We start from the raw sequence: 19153 nt of genomic DNA on the forward strand, positions 1-19153 counted from the left end.
ACACAATGAACAGAAAATTGTGGTTACTATAAAATCCCTTTTTCTTAATTTTTTTTTTTGTTGGCTGTATAGACACACTTAGGAAAATAAAGAAAACTCTTCTTTATTCAGTAGGCAAGTAATAGGTGGGCCAGTTTCCACTACAGAGCTAGTGCTGGTTATTATCCCAAGTGAGTTTCAGATTAAGGAGTACAAACAGATGGATGATAACACTAAACCAGAAGTGAAATGATAATCAAACATGCTTAATTCCTATCATCATCACAGGTAAAAGACAAATATAAAGTAACAAAAAATAAATGGAAGCGAAAAGCGATGAATCACACAGAGAAAAAGCCACCAGCCACGCAGGCGGGCACGCGCACACACACACATCCACAAATAAAATCTAAGTGCCATATAAACATCCAGTATTTCTCCTCATACCTGACTCCTTAAAAGCAATGATGAAAAATAAGGTCACATCTGCCTTAAGCTAATGGAACTGCTATTCTTTCAGCTGCACAGGAAGACTTACCTCACAGAAGAGGGTGAGTTTGTCATCTGGAAGAAGTCCATTGGCCTCATCCAAAAGAAAGTCTCTTCTAATAAATTTTTTGAATCCCCAGTCCTTGCCTTGTACAAATCGATATGCTCGCTGGCTCTCTGAAAGAAAGATACGGTGCTTTAAACACCAGCTGAGTGACTCGCTTGATCAAACGGCAAAAGACAAACAACTGACCCCATCAGACAGAAACAGTTTTTACACACCCATTGCTTTTGTTTCTTCTCCTTTAGCATTCAGGATGGAGAATTTGAACTTGGCTCGAACTTCACTTTTTGGACAGCTCACCAGCAACAGATAGAGAGATAGATAATCTTTACTTTCTTCATCCAAGCCTTTAGGGTTCACACGTAAACACCTGTGGAAGCAGGCATCTGAATGAGACGTCAGGAACAGTTTTTGGCAGGTCATTCATAGCTTTCAAAGAAAGGGCACTGTAGAATTTTCACAATAAAATGTACAGCAAACAAGTTCTGTTTAACAGCCACTGAACCACAAGGAAATAACAGCTAGGTAAATAAGAGTGGAACTGCGTGTTACAGTCAGCCTCATGCTACATCTCCAAGACAGATGATGATATACAGGCAGTAACTATGGGCAAACCAATTAAAAAAAACCCACAGGGGAAAAGGGGGGGGGGGGTATGGTTTAAATTACTGATAAGCACCCTGGATGTCACCTTGCACAAAAGGAAAGTGAAAGAAATAGTAGAATGGAGGCAACAGATTCAAGAAAGTGCAACAAATCCAGAGAAACGGTAGGTAAAATTCCACAGGAAGGAACTGAACGGAAAAATGGATTTCTGGAAGGCTGGCAGTTTCTCAAAAACATAATACTAGGGCAAAAACAGAATACTCCTGTGTGAAGAAAAGGTAGTAAGTGCAGGAAGAGGCTAACTCATAAGCACTTCCATGACCTGAAACTCGACACAGAATCTAACAAGAAGCAAAAACTAGGCCAAATGACTAACAGCTCAAACACAGAAGGAGAAAAAAAAATCAGAAAGATCTAGACATTAGAATGAGATCTGACTAGCAAAGGTTATAAAGGTAAGTAATTTAATAACAAAAAGCAGCCCAAGGAAAGCACAGGTCTGCCACCCAAAGGAAGGGAACACAAATCGTACCACATACACACACACACTAAATTATTTAGTGGTAATTTGCTGCGATCTATACTAAGGAGGCTTGAAGAAAAATGCTGAAACACTTAACATCACCAACGAGGGATAAAATAAGGAACCAGGTGTCCATGGATCTACTAGGTCAGACGCGACTCATGGTAGATACACATTCTGACCAAAGTCCACTCTGAGTTACTGGAAATTACTTGAGAACTCAGGGAAGATAAGAAAGGTTTTAAAGGAAAGGAAAAGGGTAGAAATAATGTCATCTTTAAGAAGCAGAAACTCGTGGGCAGAAGGAGTTATAGACCACAGAGATGATCGAAGTAACAATGGTAAGTCTCCGACTTCACAAAAAGCTGCCACGAAGAGAAAGGCAATACAGTAGCAATAGTCTTAAATTGCAGGATTTAGAGTGCAGCCAAAATTATCTTTTTAACAATGTGGAGTATTAGGGACTGAAACTGGGGAGCTGAAATAGAGCTTGAATACACTGGCTGTGGACCCTCACTGGCTTATAAAAACTCGTTAAGATAAGCATCAGTCAAAAAACCCCAACTTAAGACATTAATAATCCTCCACGGCACGTCTCTGCTTCAAGGCAGGATGCAGTCTCCCTTCCAACTATGCCTTCTATTACTTCTGATGTTTTATTAGAGAAACAATGCAAATAGCCAGATCCTCACATTTGTGTCCAAACAGTATGCTGAAGCAACAGTACTTTCTCCCTGTGCATATGTTGTACATCCAAGGCAGCAAGAACCCATGTGCAGTACAAGTATTTTTGTATATATTTCCGCTGATACAGAAGCCCAAATTCTTTCACACAGTTGTACAAATGGGGTGAACCGCTCTGCTCTATTTCTTACCATTTGAGTTTATCATTGGCTCCAGATGAAAAGGTTGAGCTTTTGATGACCTCACCCATTTCTTCTCGGCAGAAGCTAAAGTTGTTTATGGTCCACATATAGGAAAACTTCACCACCTTGATCTTAAAACAGAGGATAAGACGCGGTTTAGGGTCATGCCCATTCACCTGGGCCATCCTGAAGGCAAAACTGAAAACCTGGAAGTTTTACTGAGTCATCTGCATGACAAATAACCCCCAAGCACAAGACAACAGAGTTTGGAAATGGCTGGCAGTGGCAGCTGGACCACTCCAACTTCTCCAACTGCCGCCTCCAAAGTTCCGCCAAGGGCAGAGCACAACATTCTGCTGTTGCCTTGGTGAATGCTCACTGGTAGCAAGCACGAATTTGTCTGAAAATCCAGACTCTAAACTTGTTTTGAATAAATTTCTTACCACAGGTTCTAATTGCGTTACGTCAAGAATATCTCAGCACAGTGTGGACTTACCTGAGTGTAGCACCAGCTTTCTGCTACAGGTCCACTCGACATTTCTGCCGGAGGAGGAGGACTCGGCACCCTTGACATCGCCAGTTTGAAGATTAAACAGAATTTCACAACTCAGCAGAAGATATTTATAATTGATCTTCACCCTGTTGATCCCCAGAAAGAGAAAAAAAACAAAATTAAGAACAAAGAAAAAAAACTTCAGGAGCGCTGTTAAATCTCACTGGACACAAGTTAAAGCCATCATGCTTTCTCCCTCCCCCCCAGCACCTTCAAAATATGTTACAGTTAAACATTTTAAAGTGTTACCATATGTTTTCTGAAGAGGGGCTATACCTCCTCCACTCATTCTTTCAATATGCAGCTCCTTATAGGAATAAGGCTAGCATATCATTTCATTTAAGGGGTCCAAGACTCAAATAGGAGACTCCCCACTTGACTTGGGATTTACTACTTTACCCTGAGGCCACCATTTCAACTCACGACTTACTCCCTGTTTTCATTTTGAGAGTCTCAGACTCTCAGAGATCAGATTTGACAAATGAAGTTCTTAATCTGAAAAAACTACAGGTAGCAACATGCAACCCAAACTCAACAGCAAAACAAAACCCTAGGTTCAGAGTGACTCCAGTAACACCAACAGAATAATTTCCTATAGCTTAAACCTCCTCCTGAAGCCTTCCTATTAGGGAAGGCGTTGGTAACAATTTCTCTACTTCAAACCGAATCCCTTTGGCCAGAGGGAAATTCTCATTGCCTTTATATGCTAGTGAAGTTCCCAACTCCTAAGTGCAAAGTCAAACTGACATCTGCAGAGAACATATGGGGTTAAAACCACTGCAACACACCTGAATGAATACACAGGCACAACTGATAAAACAAGAATCTAGTTACCAGAAGGGAAGTTTTAAAACAAAATAGAATAATCAACCCATCTCTGACTTCTGAGTCCCGATCCCTAAGGCAGATACACAAAATGTCTTCAAAGATGGGCTCGGAAACTAGGATTCATAACTTTGGCAGATATAAAAGCATCACATGCCTTACAGTTTAGCCTTCTGCTACACACTTTCTGTTTCACAGGTGGTATTTATCCGCCTTCCTCGTACTGCACAGGACAGCCAGTGTACCACAAGAACACCATTGCTGTTAGTTTTGTCCTCAAAAGGATCAAAAAAAGGGCAAGTAAAAGACATAAAATTGTTATCTTGCGATACGAATTGCTTTAAATACAAGGGCTGATACTGAAGTTCATTGGAGGAGAAAGGTAAAGCACAGGCTCCCGCTCGTGAGGAAGGCCGAGTCATCCGTTGGTGAAAGGAAATGGTGGAAAGCATAGAGAATATATACCTAAAAATCCCACACCTCAAAACAACAGGAGAATATTCACAGTAAGGACATAAACATCTATGCACACAATTCCCCCCAAGCTGCTATCAACATGATTTGGAGTCTTTAAGTGCAGTTGCAGGGCAGGTCTGGATTCGAGTGCAGGCTCCAGCTGCAGCCCAGGCCCCTGCCAAGCAAGGCTCCCCTCAGCCTCCGCTCCAGGCTACGCCTGCGTCCTCAGGTTTTGAGTTCTGTGCACCTTCAGAAAGTACCTGGAAATACGGTTTTGAGTTCTATGCACTTTCAGAAAGCACCTGGAAATACTGCTACACAGGCATTATCGAATAGTAAAACAAGAGTGGTTTGGTTTTTTTTCCCCCGGGTTTAATTTCCTTTAAAAAAGCACAAGTGAGCCCATGTGAACACTGAAAAAGAGATACTGGCTATCAGGAGCTAAGAAATAAGTATTTAACCGTGCAGAGATGCACACTTAACTCCATGGAAATTTATTTTTCCAACAAACAACTAACTCCATAAGATCTAAACTGCAGGCAACTAGCACTAATGTAAAACTGAGTGCTCTCCAATCAAACTGCTTTACAAAATTCTTGCGTTTGCAGTTTGTGCTGTGCATGTGGAATGAGGAGAAAAATATTTTAAAATGTTGATTTTTCAATCAACATTTTAAAAAGAAAGGGACATCAATATGCGCTTTAGGTACTTGCTGCAGGTTTTATTACATTAAACGTAAAATTACCACAATTCCTCCAAAGAAATTCAATTAAACCACTCGGTGTCACTCAAATTAAGCCACAATTAGCAGACACTGGTTTTGAATACTTAGCTAACTGCCCCTCCATGGGCAAACATTCAGTCGTGCCTCCAAAGACATCATCGCTTCACTGTCTCCAGTCACAAGTCTTTGGGGGACAGATAAAACCTGAAATTCCAGCACAAGCAGCGAGAAACACCTCCTCCTCACCACAGCTGGGGAAGGGATGCCTTCTGCTGGTTTCAGCCCATGGGCAGGAGAGACCCAAGCTTCTTCCTTCCCCTCGGGGTTCGGAGAAGCACTGCTCAACTCCACCCAGGCTCTTACATTGTTCTGTTCACAGCTATTTTTAATCTACATTGTTCTAGTGATCTGTTTTATAGCCCAGGCACAAACGACAGGGACACAAACTCCTGAGAGGATAATAAGCAGCCAGGGAAAGGACGAAGTTTCTTAAGCTCACCTCCTCGCTGACGGCAACCTGTCTGCACACTGAGCAACAAGACGCTAAGCCTCATGAAAAGGTTTGACCAGAAGAAAACACAACGAATAAATGAAACACACAAGCAGCTGGACATGAAATTGATTTTTTTTTTTGTTAAAATTGTAGTTAGTTTCAGTGATTTTAGTTTTTAACTAACATCTTTTTACTCAAACTACTTGGAACACAGAAGTATTCAGGTCTCTCTTAAAATACCGCCTTATGCAGAGTGAGAAATAATGCAACTTTTATTTAAGAAGCATTAGAAGGATGAAGAAAAGTAAAAATAACTTCGCTTAAAATAACTTGTGAATTCTCTGAAACACCCCCACTATGGCCCTCCATACATCTCCCCACACACCTGGCCAAAATAGAGGTGTGAATTAAACCTCAAGCCACAACAACCTACTCAGTCTTCCTCCCAAGAGGGATTTTGGGCACAGCCCATCACTGCGAGACACCCTAAAGCTCCGGGTGAGGAACGGCCGGAGAGGCGGCAGCAGCGTCCGTCAGCACCTTCCTGGTGACTCCCTGAGGTCACAATGCTGTTCTCCTTGCCTGGCTCCGGAAGAATTACAAGGAACAGATCCAGAACGGTTCGGATAAGGAACCCATTTCCACATACGGTATTTATCAACAATAAGTAGTTTTCTACAAGAAGACTTCTACTCTCCAGGTAAACTGAAGCAATTAAGTATCTCTACACACACATCAGAGAAGTGGTTTAACGCGAAAGGTAATTACACAGTTAAAAGACTCCAGTGGGTCCTTCTTGAAGACAAATTGTTAAATTTAGTGGTAACACCTCCCTTTATGGCATGAAAATGAGGGATTAATGAGGAGGGGAAGAGGAGACAACAACTGTTTACGTTACAATGGCACATTCATCAAGCCTGTAGGAACACGCTGAGAAGTTGGAGGGTTTCCTGGATGGAGGGCAGAAGTTAATCCTAATTCCTGTACCTTTCGCTGGTCTCCAAGGAGCAAACTCCAGAAGATTGTAGCCATCAGTCATATAATCGGGGAAGGAAATAGACAATCGTGTGATGCAAAAACTGAAACTCCAACAGCTAGTTTCTCTATTTCAACAGGATTTTAAGATGCACCTGAATATTACCTCCCTCTTACACACGTTTTAGAAAGCTTCTGTGGTCTAAAGGCAAGACAAATGTATGAGCCTGAGATGCACAGGACTATTTAATTTCCTCTGAGTAACTGTCACTTTTATATCCTTTCCTCCCAGATGGCCTGGATAGGCAGGTGGTAATAAAAGTTATGACAAGGTGCTAATAGAATTGCTGCGTGCCAGCGCGCCATTCGTTATGCTTTCAAAATGGCCCAAAGGGGACAAAGGTTCTAGATTTTAAAGATTTTCTAGTATTTGGAAAATACTTTCAGTCTAGTATATCAAAGCTTTCTACAGATGCTTTGTGAGGCAGTTGAATACAGTTAAAAAAAGATGTTCAACTCCAACATATCCCTAGCTCAATACAACCATCAAATACTTGTCATCAAATGACATCACTGGTCCTTTTACTGCTGTAGCAAGTCATAATGGGAATAAAAAACAGGTAATATCCATCACTGCCTTTTGCAAAAATTACCAGTAAGGAAAAACTTGCCACTTGCCCTGCTTAGCAAGCACACAAACAGGGGAAGCACGTAAAAGGTCACTGAAATATATCCTTAGAAATGTGCCGCAGAAACTGCCATGTGTTCTTCCACTTTCAAATGCTGAATCGCTCTGCTGGCATGGACCAATATTAAATGCATTTTAAAAGGAACCACAGCTGACTTAAGGTAAAGTTAAGTTTCAGAAATCAGCAGGGCACCCCCGGTGTTTATTCGCTCATGAACACTTAACACTTCATACTTCTTCACTAACAGTGCTGGCACCTCTGAACTAGGAGTGAAGTAAAAAGCAATGCAGGCAGAGGTTTTAGGAAAACATTTTGTAAATAGCCTGGATGTCAAAATTCTTTCTGGCCAGGAGAGGCAGGGACAAACTTGAAGGTACAGGCATAAATATCAAGTCACAGGAAACAAAATACAAGATATTATCTTATGGACCACTGCGAGTCTCTTACTTCCTTGGAAATAAATAACAAACAGCACTTGTCTCTGGACATAATTAATATTACAGTTAAGAAAAAGAATAATTCTCACCTCATTCACAACCACTTCCAGATGAAGACATTTTATCTAAGAACCCCAGCCAGATCAGACCTTTTTGAGGCACAGGAAATGTTCCCTTGCCACCTTGTCGCCGTAACTCGTAACTACCTCCTGACTTAGCAGCCGTACTGAGACATCTCAGCGCAAAACTTCATCTACTGTAGAAATCAACAGTCAAAACTATTCTGTGAGCGTCAGAGACTCGACCTGAGAGAGGTGGGGAATCTCAACTCAAGGAATAATTCTAGAAGAGGCCTCAAAATTACTAGACTTTTGCTAAACAGCCTGTCAATTTCTACTTTTTCTCAAGATAAACCAACTACCTTTTAAGAAACCAGTAGTTTACACCAGAAATTTCCAAGTATATTTGTCTTCAGTAAGTTTTGTTCAGCAAACGATAACTTACAGAAGTCTGTAAAAGTAGTATATTTTTAATTAAGTGTCTCAAAAACTGGGGTGGTTGGTTCTTGGACCAGCAAAGTATCAAAGACTATCCAAGAACAGCACAAAGTGCAGAGAAAAGGAGCAGGACAAAGATAATTGGAGCAATAAAACAAGGGGATGCGATACCGAAGCACAGGAAAAGACCATTATCTTCCTGCACTCTTCAAAGCCTTGGAAAGGACAATGGAAGGTCTGAATTCGCTGCTGAAGAAAGAAAAAGAAGAAAAGGAGAAAAAAAAAAAAGGGCAAGTTACCTGAAAGAGCAATGGGATGCAATGCTATCTAACCAGTGGATGAATAAAATGAGTAAGTTTTCAGATTTTAAGGTACACGCTAAACAGGGCATCATACCACTCTTCCTACTTGGCATACCACAAAAGAAAGCAGTGATGGGCAAAGCATCACATAGCCCGTGCTAATGACGGCCAAGCGATACTGATTGCAACGTCTCCTGTGTGGCAGGAAATCTTGTCCAGCTACAAACGCAGGCTGAAAGTCAGGCACAATGAATTCCAGAGGTTACACAAAGTTGCCTAATTATTAACGTGGTGGTGTAGAAGAGACTGCGCCACGGTAGCAAACAACCTGTACCAATAAAAATAGACTTAAGATTAGAAATCAACACTTATGAAAGATGAAAGTGACCCATACCAAAAAGCTCGTCTTGAAAGGAAGCCCGGTTTAGAGGCTTATCTTTCTGGAACAAAGGAACGTGAACAATTCTACAACAAGAAGCCAATCGCTGCCTGGAAAAAACAAACTACAAAGGAGTAACATGAATGGGATATATACAGACTTAACTGCACCAGAATTAGAGGGAAGAATCATCTATGCCAAAAAAAGTGGTTGGTGAATTAAGCTTGAACACTTTCTAAAAATCGGGAGCACGTGCATTACACCTTCCTCTACCTTCTGTGCTCTTAAATCCAAAACCAAATCTTACTTAACCTGTACCCTGTTGAGTGCCACAAAAACTGCTGAGCTCAAAATGACACACGGAGTTTCATTTACAATCTTCAGTTGTAAGAGAACAGACTGGAAAATCAACACAATCATCGCAGAGAGATAAAAGGAATGAACTGGCATCCAGTGGAAGATGCATACCAGGCTAAAATACCTACAGCTTCTCATTTGGGCGACAGAAACAACAGAGAGAACCTGGTTTCCTTAAAATACAGTGCAAATGATCTCTCTCAACAGTCGAGAGTGCCCCTGCTTTTCCCTTGATTCCATCGCACTATAGATCAGTCCTATGCAGCGTGTAAGCTGTCCCCGTTACCATCAGCAGCGTTCAGGAACTTGGATGGATACCTGCTTTTTGTTATACCCCAAAGTTGCCAAATACATTAGAGAAGGCCAAATTCCTGAGGTCACAACAGGGCCCTCTGGACACTGCTTAAAAGGAAGATTTTAATTAAGGCAGACATATACACCTTAATTCAGTTTATTTCAGAAAACTCATTATCGAGTGGGAACATCCAGAATTACTTTTTTTTTTTTTTTTTGGAGATGACAGATCATGGAAAAGTAAAGAGGAGTTACCTAGAAAAATAATTTTCAGCACAGTTAATAAGAGAGAAATAGAGTTATCTCAAAACGCACTGAATATTGGCAGCCCACTAGAATTCAGTAACTAAAATTCCACTTCGAGAAATATTCCGAAACTAAGGGTTTCTTTTCCATTCTTGGAATGTTTTTAATTTTTTCCTTTAGACCAATTCTCCAGTTATAAAACGGGGGGAGGGGGGGAAAGGCTTGGTCACCTACAAAAATCCTAATTTGTATGAAACTACTAAGGGATGGGACAAATGTCAGTGGAACATCAGCACTGTAAGGAGAACTGCAAGTTTCACATATATTTCGTAAGAAAAGAAACACCATCATTCTTTAGCTGTAGACCATCTACCATCCCTTCCTCCTCCTCCCCAAATATCACCAGATAAAATAGCAAACAGCTAAAACTAAACCAAGGAAAGAGACAGGAAGCTGGTGGTAAGAAGCAGACGAGAGTTCTCTAAATCACCTTCTGCTTTTATAAACAAACCCTCCACTGAAAGTTTCTGCTCTTGAGTCATTAAGTCGTATTTTTGACATGTTTCTAAGACTGCTTCATGCCGGTGTTTGAACAGATGCAGAAAACTGTATCCCCTTTAATCACATCCAACCCTAACTATAAATTACCCAAAGTATATTAGAATTACATCCACACCAGTAAATATAAAAAGTAATCAAATTCTTAAGAGCAAACAAAACTTTTTTTTTTTTATTTTAGAGTTACTGTTGCATTTAAGTCACCGCTCCTATTTTCACCAATGTTTGCCTCCTCTTTAACTCCTTCTACTTCCACCTTTCATCCTCTTGAGGTACGCCCTGAGATGCTCAAAGCTTAAATGTTCAAAACTGTTTCTCCTCAGAAATTAATCCTCCTCGTAATTTTTTAATCCAGATCATAAGCATGTTAAAAAGAAATAAATCTCTTACTTCTTTTCTCCAAATGCTCCTTTTCACCTTTTTTCTCTTCCCTCCTTCCAATCTATTCCTGCTCATTTCTCTCCTCGCACACGGAAAAATGTTATTCGAACACACCAGCTTAGGTCTTACAGAAACAATCAGCCTGAGCAGACTTCTGTCTTCAATAAGAAACCTGATCTTATTTTTGAAAAGAAGGGTTTTGTTATTGACTGTGAACTCTTTTATTTTAGATTCTCCCTCATAGGCAAATTGTAAAATGTATTTTACAGCTTCATTCTCTACTGGTAGGGTAAATTGTTACCTGTCACTTGTCAAGTAACTCCGCTGCCATTTCAGCAATTTTTTTTTTTTTTTTTTTAAGTAAAACATTTGCACTTTCATAGCATGTAAGTCATCTTCCAAATGAAAAGATAAAGCCATGAAAACTACTCTTTCCCCGAAAACTTCCTAACATGCCAGGGAAGCCTCTCACTCTGAAAGCAGGCTGGCAGCAGCAGGGGTTTTTCTCCCCTCTGTAGATTGTTCTTCTCTTGTAAGAGCGACATGCTGCTAGAAATACCTCACACCTCTAAAATCCCAACAGATTCCCAGGGAGTTGAAAATAACTGGAAGAAAATGCCTAAGTGGTATAATGTCTAATCAGAGAACAAGCAAAAACTTAAAATTAAGCAGGACTGCATTTTTCAATCTGCTGTGCTGAGACCTGGTACCAAACACCACTAAGGCACTCAAATGAGATTGCAGATCTGACCTCTAGCAAGCCACCAAGACTATAATCCCCTCTGGAGCCTTTTATTTATATCAACTTTCCAGTAATACAAACATCTGGTAGTCCTCACATAACATTTTCCAGTTGCCATCTTGCATTAATATTTCTAAGAGCTTATCAAAACCAACTTGAGCTGAAATACAGTTTCTGCCATTATTATTCTGGAAATTAAGCTTTTAAATAATCAATTTAGAGATTAGAATGCATGGCCAAAACTAGACCTCAAACTACTGGATTCTTTCACCTACTTGCAAAGGCAGCGTGACTTCAAAATGGTTATGAGAATTATTTTAACCTGCTAAATGTAAAGATCATATGATTGCCAAATAGAAGCACTCTTGGAATCAGCATGCAAACCCGGGTTTTTGGAAAAGCATGAAAAGAAATCAACCGCTTGCTTCATTCCAACAGAAAACTCACTCCAGGATTTTCTAACAGATAATAAATAGCAATTACAAGCACTCAAAGAGAGTCCTGTTTGCAGCCTATCCTACCAGGTAACGCTTCTCCAACACTTGCGGTTTTATAGGCAGGAAGAGTCCTTAATTTTCAAAGTCACTTTGTTTAGTCTTTTCTCTGACTTTTATCAGACATCAGCGTGAGAAGGAATTAGGAGAGGAAGGAGACGGGAATCAAATTCCAACCAACTTCCACTTCCAAACCATCTATATTTTCCTCAAAAATCAGCAGCCGTGTTTTCTATAAAACATATCACATCGACTTCAATAAGCCGACATGGTTTTGCTAGCATAATTTTAATAATCTTCCTCACATTAACGTCAAAAAAATCACATCTTACCATAAATCCCACTCCGAAAATAACACAATTATGGCATTCGCCTACGCCCATATTTGAATATCCTAACCATTCAAGACCAAGATTATCGAATTAATAAGACAAAGAGGAAAGAAAAGTTTTGGTAGCTTAGATATTCTATATTTCATATGTTTTTAGTCAATAGGAAAAAAGACTAGGCCAGAGGCATTATGATATGCCTGTTTATATTAGGGACGCTTTGGAAGCAGGGCAGCAAGGTGCATTCTTTTCACTGCTTTTGGCATTAATGTTGTAATTTGTGTTAAAAGTGAATAAAAATCCCAAAGGAAGTATCTTGGACACAGGGAGCTGATTGGCTGACTATTTTAATTATACATTCTAAGCTGTCGTTGGCATAAGCCATTTATTGCATCTTTAAAAAAGAGAGGGAAATGTAAAAGCACATGAAAATAAATTCCCAGGAGATACCCACATTTATTTCCCTTTCTACACCAACAAGCTACCTCCATAAACCGTGGCCAGCCTTCAAGAAGAAACCAGTTCTTGTTGCTTTTGTTTTCTTCCTGTTACCTCTTCTGTTCTTACAAAAACACTTTCAAAAGTCTTCCTACTATTTTCCCCGTCAATAGTAAAACTCAATAAGCTACCGGGCAATATTATCTAAAGGGAAACATCGATTATCTGCTAGCCAAGAACCAACTTTAAATCACACAAGTTATGAACCTTTACTACCGAGCAACACTAGGACTTTCATCACCCTTGCAGGTTCGGTAAGGTTGGCACCAAACAAACACCTACACCAAAACACTGTTGTTCTCTCCGGGAACAAGTATCAACAAAATCACAAGCTAACAGGAAAGCTTAAGAAAATAGTCTGTCTCTCTCTCTCTCTGCTCTCTGAATTTCATTTCATTTACTCCCCACAAGCACTTCTAAGGAATTAATCAAACTGATACACGTGTTTTTCAAGCACAACTTCTTGAGGTTGCACACTTCTACAAAAAAAGCAGCTGAGGAAACGGAGGCACCAATATAGTGGTGTCATTTAATGTGATTTTGCAATTACAAAGGCAGATCTGTAAGGTCAGGATACCCAGCCTACAACAGCCCGCCTTCAATGCATCCGAGGAAGGTACTGTATGATGTCTTCACCATAAGATAATGGATTCTTGGGGGGGATATATGACAACGTTCTTTAACAGTCAACATAGTTCATCTGTAGGCATGATTCTAGCCCTGTTAACTGAAAACTTTTCCGTCGATGCAGTCAGCGTCTGCTCTAGCCTCTTTATGCAGCAACACTTGGGAGGCAGCCAGGCAGCTTCTCTGCATTGCTATACAGCAGCTCCAGACGACTTAGCGTACTTGTCTCCACCTGCTCTCCAGTCTCACTGCTATAAGCATGTCTCTAAAACCAGGGCTGCCATCTGAGCTTTTCTTTCAGACACAAAGGCAAATCCACTATTTTAAATAAAAAATAAAAATTAAAAAGGATTTCTTTTTAAGAAAAGGTAAGCGAGGCCTCACTAGCTTTAAAATCTAAGCTGAAGAAATAAAACTTAATAATCTTGGGAAGTCTCCCACTAGTAAACTGCTGCTATTAGAGAAACGTTGCTATATACAATTATGATCTGATTTATGATTTCTTGAACAAATTCTGCAGCGATGAGCAAAGAATGTGGGCAGAACAGTAACTAAAGCCACACTTAGAAAAAATATGCATATTCTTAAATTAAATTACTTCTTCATCTGATCAAGTCCTGTAAGCAAACTTCTGCTTCTTGTTTGGCTCCAAGATCAGTGAGTTTTTCCAGACTATCATCTCTGCCCATGCAATTTTGCCTAAGTATCAGTTCTTGTCACAGCCCTAACAGAGATATTCACTTTATACCGATAAAATAATTATCTCCAAAATTAGTAAATATCAAGACTTAGACATCATGGCAAGGAGGAAAAAAACCTGAACAAATACACATCACTGTTTAAGCCCCACAAATCCTTTTGTGAACCTCTGTAAGTACCATTCCTGCATATTCATAGTTAAAAAAGTGTAATTCTTGAAGTTCTGTTTGACATCAGAAGATACAGTTTCCATTTTTAGAACATCACATCAGTCTTTTCAGATTGATGCTGCAGAGATGTCACTGGCACGCCTGATGTCACACACATGAAAGTGTTCCAACTGTACCTCTAGTAACTCAAAGGGTGACATGTTAACTCCAGAGAAAAAGTAGTGATTCAGCGTAACTTAACCTATCAGTCAGCAATTCAAGTATCCAACTATACCCTACATAAGTTTACATATCATGCGACATGAAATGTTTCTGAATATGTAATAAACTTAAGTGTTTAGAGTTCTAAACCTTCCAGTATATTTTCAGAAACAATATAACTGAACTTATGAGATTCCTAAATATTTAAAATGCTTAAAAATTAGCATATTTTCAAATAAATATTCTGACTTCTTTGTACGCGAGTCTCTTAAAGGTGTGCACAAGGACATCCTTTTTTGCTGGAAAATTATTTGTTATCAGAAGTTGGATCAATTTTTTAAAAGCATTAAACATTACCGTATATGATTCACAGCCCAAGTATTACATCAGACCCAATTTAAAATGCACAACACAGACGCTGTATTTCTGGCGAAAACCATTTTTGAAGTCCACAGTCATACAATAGAACCTACCGAATAAGACCTACAACACAGGCTAAGAAAATTGAACCGAGATCTCAGTATGAAAATTTTAGTAGTATTTTCTCTAGTGGGTGCATCTAAAGTCACCAGCATCCTATTGGCTTCTACTATATCAATGGCCAAACCAGTATCTTCCAGTTACGAATTCAGTGTTGGAGCGTTTAATCCCTTGCATGGCCTGACCTTATAAACCCTACGGATGTCTAAAAATCCATGGAGTTGTAAGGCCAGCTACACCTCACAGAATGCAACAGTGCAACTCCTGCCTGTAGCCAAAGAATTTACTCACAGTATAAAAATGAACTCCCAAGTCTTTTCCGGGCATTTGCTATACAGTCAGTGGTTCTGCATCTTTTCGGTCCTAAAAATGTGGAGAAAAAAAACCAACAAAAAACCACAAATTACATTTCATGTATGCTACATATTGTCTTGAATTCTCAGCTACGCGCATCAGCAAAGAGGAAGAGACTTCCAGAATCACTCAACTCCTTCCTTCCAAAACGCTGCTACAGAGTTCAGTAAAGGGACACTTAACAACGTGAAACCAAGAAAAGAAGTTCTAACGTATTCACAGATATAGTTTCTGAAAAACAACAGCTTCTTTGCTTCCTCAAGGGTACCAGGACTTTATCTCATGCTAGTTTCCTGTACCATCATGTGTTTCTAGAACTTGGGGCACATGCTTTATTTACGAGGTCTTTCAAGTACAAAGTGCAAGACAGAATGCAGTAGCAGCTTATCGACTGAAAATCAAGAAGCAACACTCTCAATAAAGGTTTTTTGGTTGGGAGGTTTGTTTGTTTGTTTTTTAAAAACACATTTTTTGTTGTATTTCCTCTCTGCGCTGAGTAGGAAACACCAGCAGTCAGAGGTTGGAGGAATATAGCAAGATCTTACATAATACTCCAATCGTGCAGAAAATCGAGCCAAAGCTGGGAGGAGAGAAGGAATTTTACAAAATTACAGTGGATATTTCCAAGTGTGGAACTACGAATGCAATCAATAACACAGCAATAGCGCCTGATTGTACAAGAAATAGATATCTTTCTCAGCTTTGTGCCCAATTTTGCAGAAATAATGCCCAGGAAGAAATGAAGCAGATGATTTCACGTTTACAGGTCCACAGTGAGCCAAGGCAGCAGAATGGCAAGCCCCGTGAGTAAAACGCTGAACAGAAGGGTGTGCCAAGAATAAAGCTGGTAAGTCCCTCTTATTGTAAACTGGATTGGTAGCTAGAAAAATCACAGACGGCAACAAACTCAGTTCACTGTACCTACCTAACGCTAGGTCGGTCTAGAGGCCGAGCTGCAGTTCAGAGATTAACCCTAAACCTCCCCCCACACGGGTCAAGCTGGCTCAGTGAAAACTGAGAGAAGACTCTGGTGAATGGAATTGTTTTTAACATTTATCAGGTCTAATCAACCTAATACTATTGCCAGTACTGGTACCTTCTCCATGTTAAAACATCAGCAAATTGTAAGATCAATTACACAAGAAATAGTATTTTTTAAGCACTCCACTGTGATCTGTGCAATCAGTGATGGTACTGCTCACTGAGACCATGTGTCAAACCAAAGCCCCTTCCATTTTAACTCCCTCCCTGATCTGTATCTATGAGCAAATCCTGGAGTTTTTGGGGAGGAAACACAATTAGTGGTGTAATAGTGGTAACTATACTCAAGTAAATCAGGAGATCCGATTTGACAGTAGTTTCTACGATCTTATGGCAGATACAGTTTTGTATTACTGTCCTCTACTGATACAGTGACAGGATGACAGCTTGCGATGTACTTCTGCTATCATGTTGTCTTGATCTCAATACACATCCATGACAAAATATCATTAAGAAAAAAAAAACAAATCTGTTGTTTCTTCGGGTCACAATGAAACAAGTGACATCATGAAACCAGATCATTCTGGGCATCTGGTTAGAAAATGTCACTGAAAAAGAAGCAAACCACTTATATGTTTTACTTAACTAATTTAGTTGGTTTTTTTTTTTTTTAATTAACCAAAGAGTTCTATTTTACAAAGCCTAAATAATAGTGAAATTCTTCAGACTTTTACAGGGCTTCACAACAAGCCACCCCAGACATAACCATTTGGAACTCTAACGCAAAGATAAAAAAAAGGAAATCACAAAAAAGGACTCCTTTACATTATGTCACGATGCTCTACAATCACAAATGCGAACGCATCTAATAATGCTGAGTTACAGAAAAATGACAACAAATAACATTACATTCCATATTTTTATCCTCCCCCCCAAAAAAACTCCTGTCAGAAAAAGACAATTCCATTTCACAGGCAGCTTGGCAAATACTCCAAGAAGTGTATTTTACCTTTATAACACCATCTATCAGTAATCAAGACGAGCATTAGCACTCTGCTATCAAGTCGTATTAGTGACACATTTAACTGTGAAAAGGAATTCTTCTGCCTTTCCGTACTGCATGATGATGCACCATTTCCTTTAAACACCACTACAGGCCCGAGACACAGCTAAGAAATACCAGTACTGATCCCAGACACCCCGGGGTCTAATTCAGAGGAAGACCAAGTTCCCTCCTGATTTAGAAACGTGCCTCACAGTCCTCAGTGGCAAAGCCACGACCTGTCATCCCCTGCTGGGTTATGCTGTTAGTCATCTCAGTCTTTCCACTCTAGCCCTTATTTCCTTTCTCCCACTCGTGTTTCCTTACTCAGTTCCTGCCACTGAACCTCTATCCCTGCCTGGGGAATCTCGAGGAATCCCCTCACCAGGCCTCCTCCCAACTTTTCCCCGCCGCACCTCTCCCCCCAAGGCCCTGCTCCCTCCCTCGCCCCAGCCCGGCTACCGATCCCTCTCAACTCCTGCCCCCTTCCCCACACCTCTTACCTCCGGGCCCTACGAGTGACTCCTACCGCCGGAGGAAGCCCTGCTCCGAGGCGGGCTGGGAAGCCCGAGCAGCCCTGTCCCAAGCCGGTGCGGCGGGTGGGGATCGCGCCCCCGGACTCTGCCCCCCACTCCGCAGCCAGCCCCCCTAGGCGAACACCAGCAGCTGGAGCTCACTATTTGGCAGCATGTCTTCCTCCCCGGCTCCCCCCAGGCAGACGCCGCGGCTCATTATTCCGCAAGTCCCCGCAGCAGCCGTCTGCGCAGGCGCGGGGCTGACGAACGCGCAGGATATGGCCGTTGCCGGCGCTCCCCTCCCGGCCGCGCATGCGCACGCGCCACCTCCCGCCGCGCATGCGTATATCGCTCCGCACGGCACGATCCCCCCCCGCCCATGCGCCGGCAGCTCCGACCACGCCCCCACCCCTCCGCTGCGCATGCGCGCTCCGCGCCGGCCCTCCCGCTTCGCCCCGCCGGCGGCTCACATTTTGGCAGCGCGGTGGCGCATGCGCTGTGCGCCCGGCGGGCCCCGGTGTGTCACAGCTCACTATTTGGCAAGCGGCTACTCCTGTCGCAGCGCCATTTGAACAGCCGGGGTGGGGGGGAAGCAGGCCCCTGCGGGTCTCTCTCACTTCCCAGTCGTGCGGCAGGGCCGCCGCAGGCACAGAGGAGAGCTGCCCCGCAGACACCTCGCAGAGGCAAGCGGTGGGGGGGACGACGACACTACCTTCCCCCCATCCCTGTGGAGGTTTCCAGTCCTCGCCCGATTTCTTTTGCTTCTTTCCCCCGCACGGCCCCTCCCACCTCACCTGAGAAGGATACCGCTGCCTGCTGTCCCCTTGCGGTCTCCTCATACCGCCCTACACTGACACATCCGGGCTCCCCGCAACGCCCGCCCCGCAGCGGGGCGGGGGCGGCGGCGCACCGCGCATGCGCGGGAAAGGGCGGGGCGCAAGGGAGGCGGGCAGGAAAAGGCGGGAAAGGCGTCGAGCGGGGCGGCGCGCGCCGCCCGCCCTTCCCTCACGGCTCTGTGAGGAACCGGGCGCCTGAGGGGCCGGCGCAGCTCTTCCCCCCTCCGATGTCGGTAAAGATTAACCTTGCTCATTTTACCCTGACCATACTACGGCATCGTGAAACAGAATATATGTCTCAGAACAACGAACCCTGAAGTGAATGATAGTTTGCTTCGTTAACAATCCGTAAAGGACTGCTTAGCATTGCCAAAGTTAAGTTCACTTAGAATCATAGAATCCTTTGCGATGGAAGGGACCATTAAAGGTCATCTAGTCCATCCCCCCTGCAATGGGCAGGGGCGTCTACAACCAGATCAGGCTGCTCACAGC

The 19153-nt window shown here is 42.0% G+C and overlaps 1 protein-coding gene across 6 annotated transcripts in view; it reads right to left on the reverse strand.

The window, feature by feature from the left end:
- SPOP (speckle type BTB/POZ protein) overlaps nucleotides 1–18735 on the reverse strand; it is a 29039-nt gene extending 10304 nt beyond the window's left edge. The window contains exons 1-6 of one of the 6 annotated variants that reach the window (XM_087770319.1): nucleotides 18620–18727; nucleotides 15225–15296; nucleotides 3024–3166; nucleotides 2537–2658; nucleotides 751–902; nucleotides 518–645 (exon numbers count right to left, since the gene is read on the reverse strand). In XM_087770319.1, coding sequence (XP_087626445.1) covers nucleotides 518–645; nucleotides 751–902; nucleotides 2537–2658; nucleotides 3024–3101 — 480 coding nt within the window. In that variant the 5' untranslated portion in view covers nucleotides 3102–3166; nucleotides 15225–15296; nucleotides 18620–18727. The other 5 variants (XM_087770320.1, XM_087770318.1, XM_009464606.2 and 2 more) reach the window with 5 other exon arrangements.
- Nucleotides 18736–19153: the final 418 nt, after the last annotated feature.

Source organism: Nipponia nippon, unplaced genomic scaffold (genome assembly GCF_047370975.1).
Source record: "Nipponia nippon isolate SJK-2023a ecotype South Korea unplaced genomic scaffold, ASM4737097v1 scaffold_32, whole genome shotgun sequence".
NCBI lineage: Eukaryota > Metazoa > Chordata > Aves > Pelecaniformes > Threskiornithidae > Nipponia > Nipponia nippon.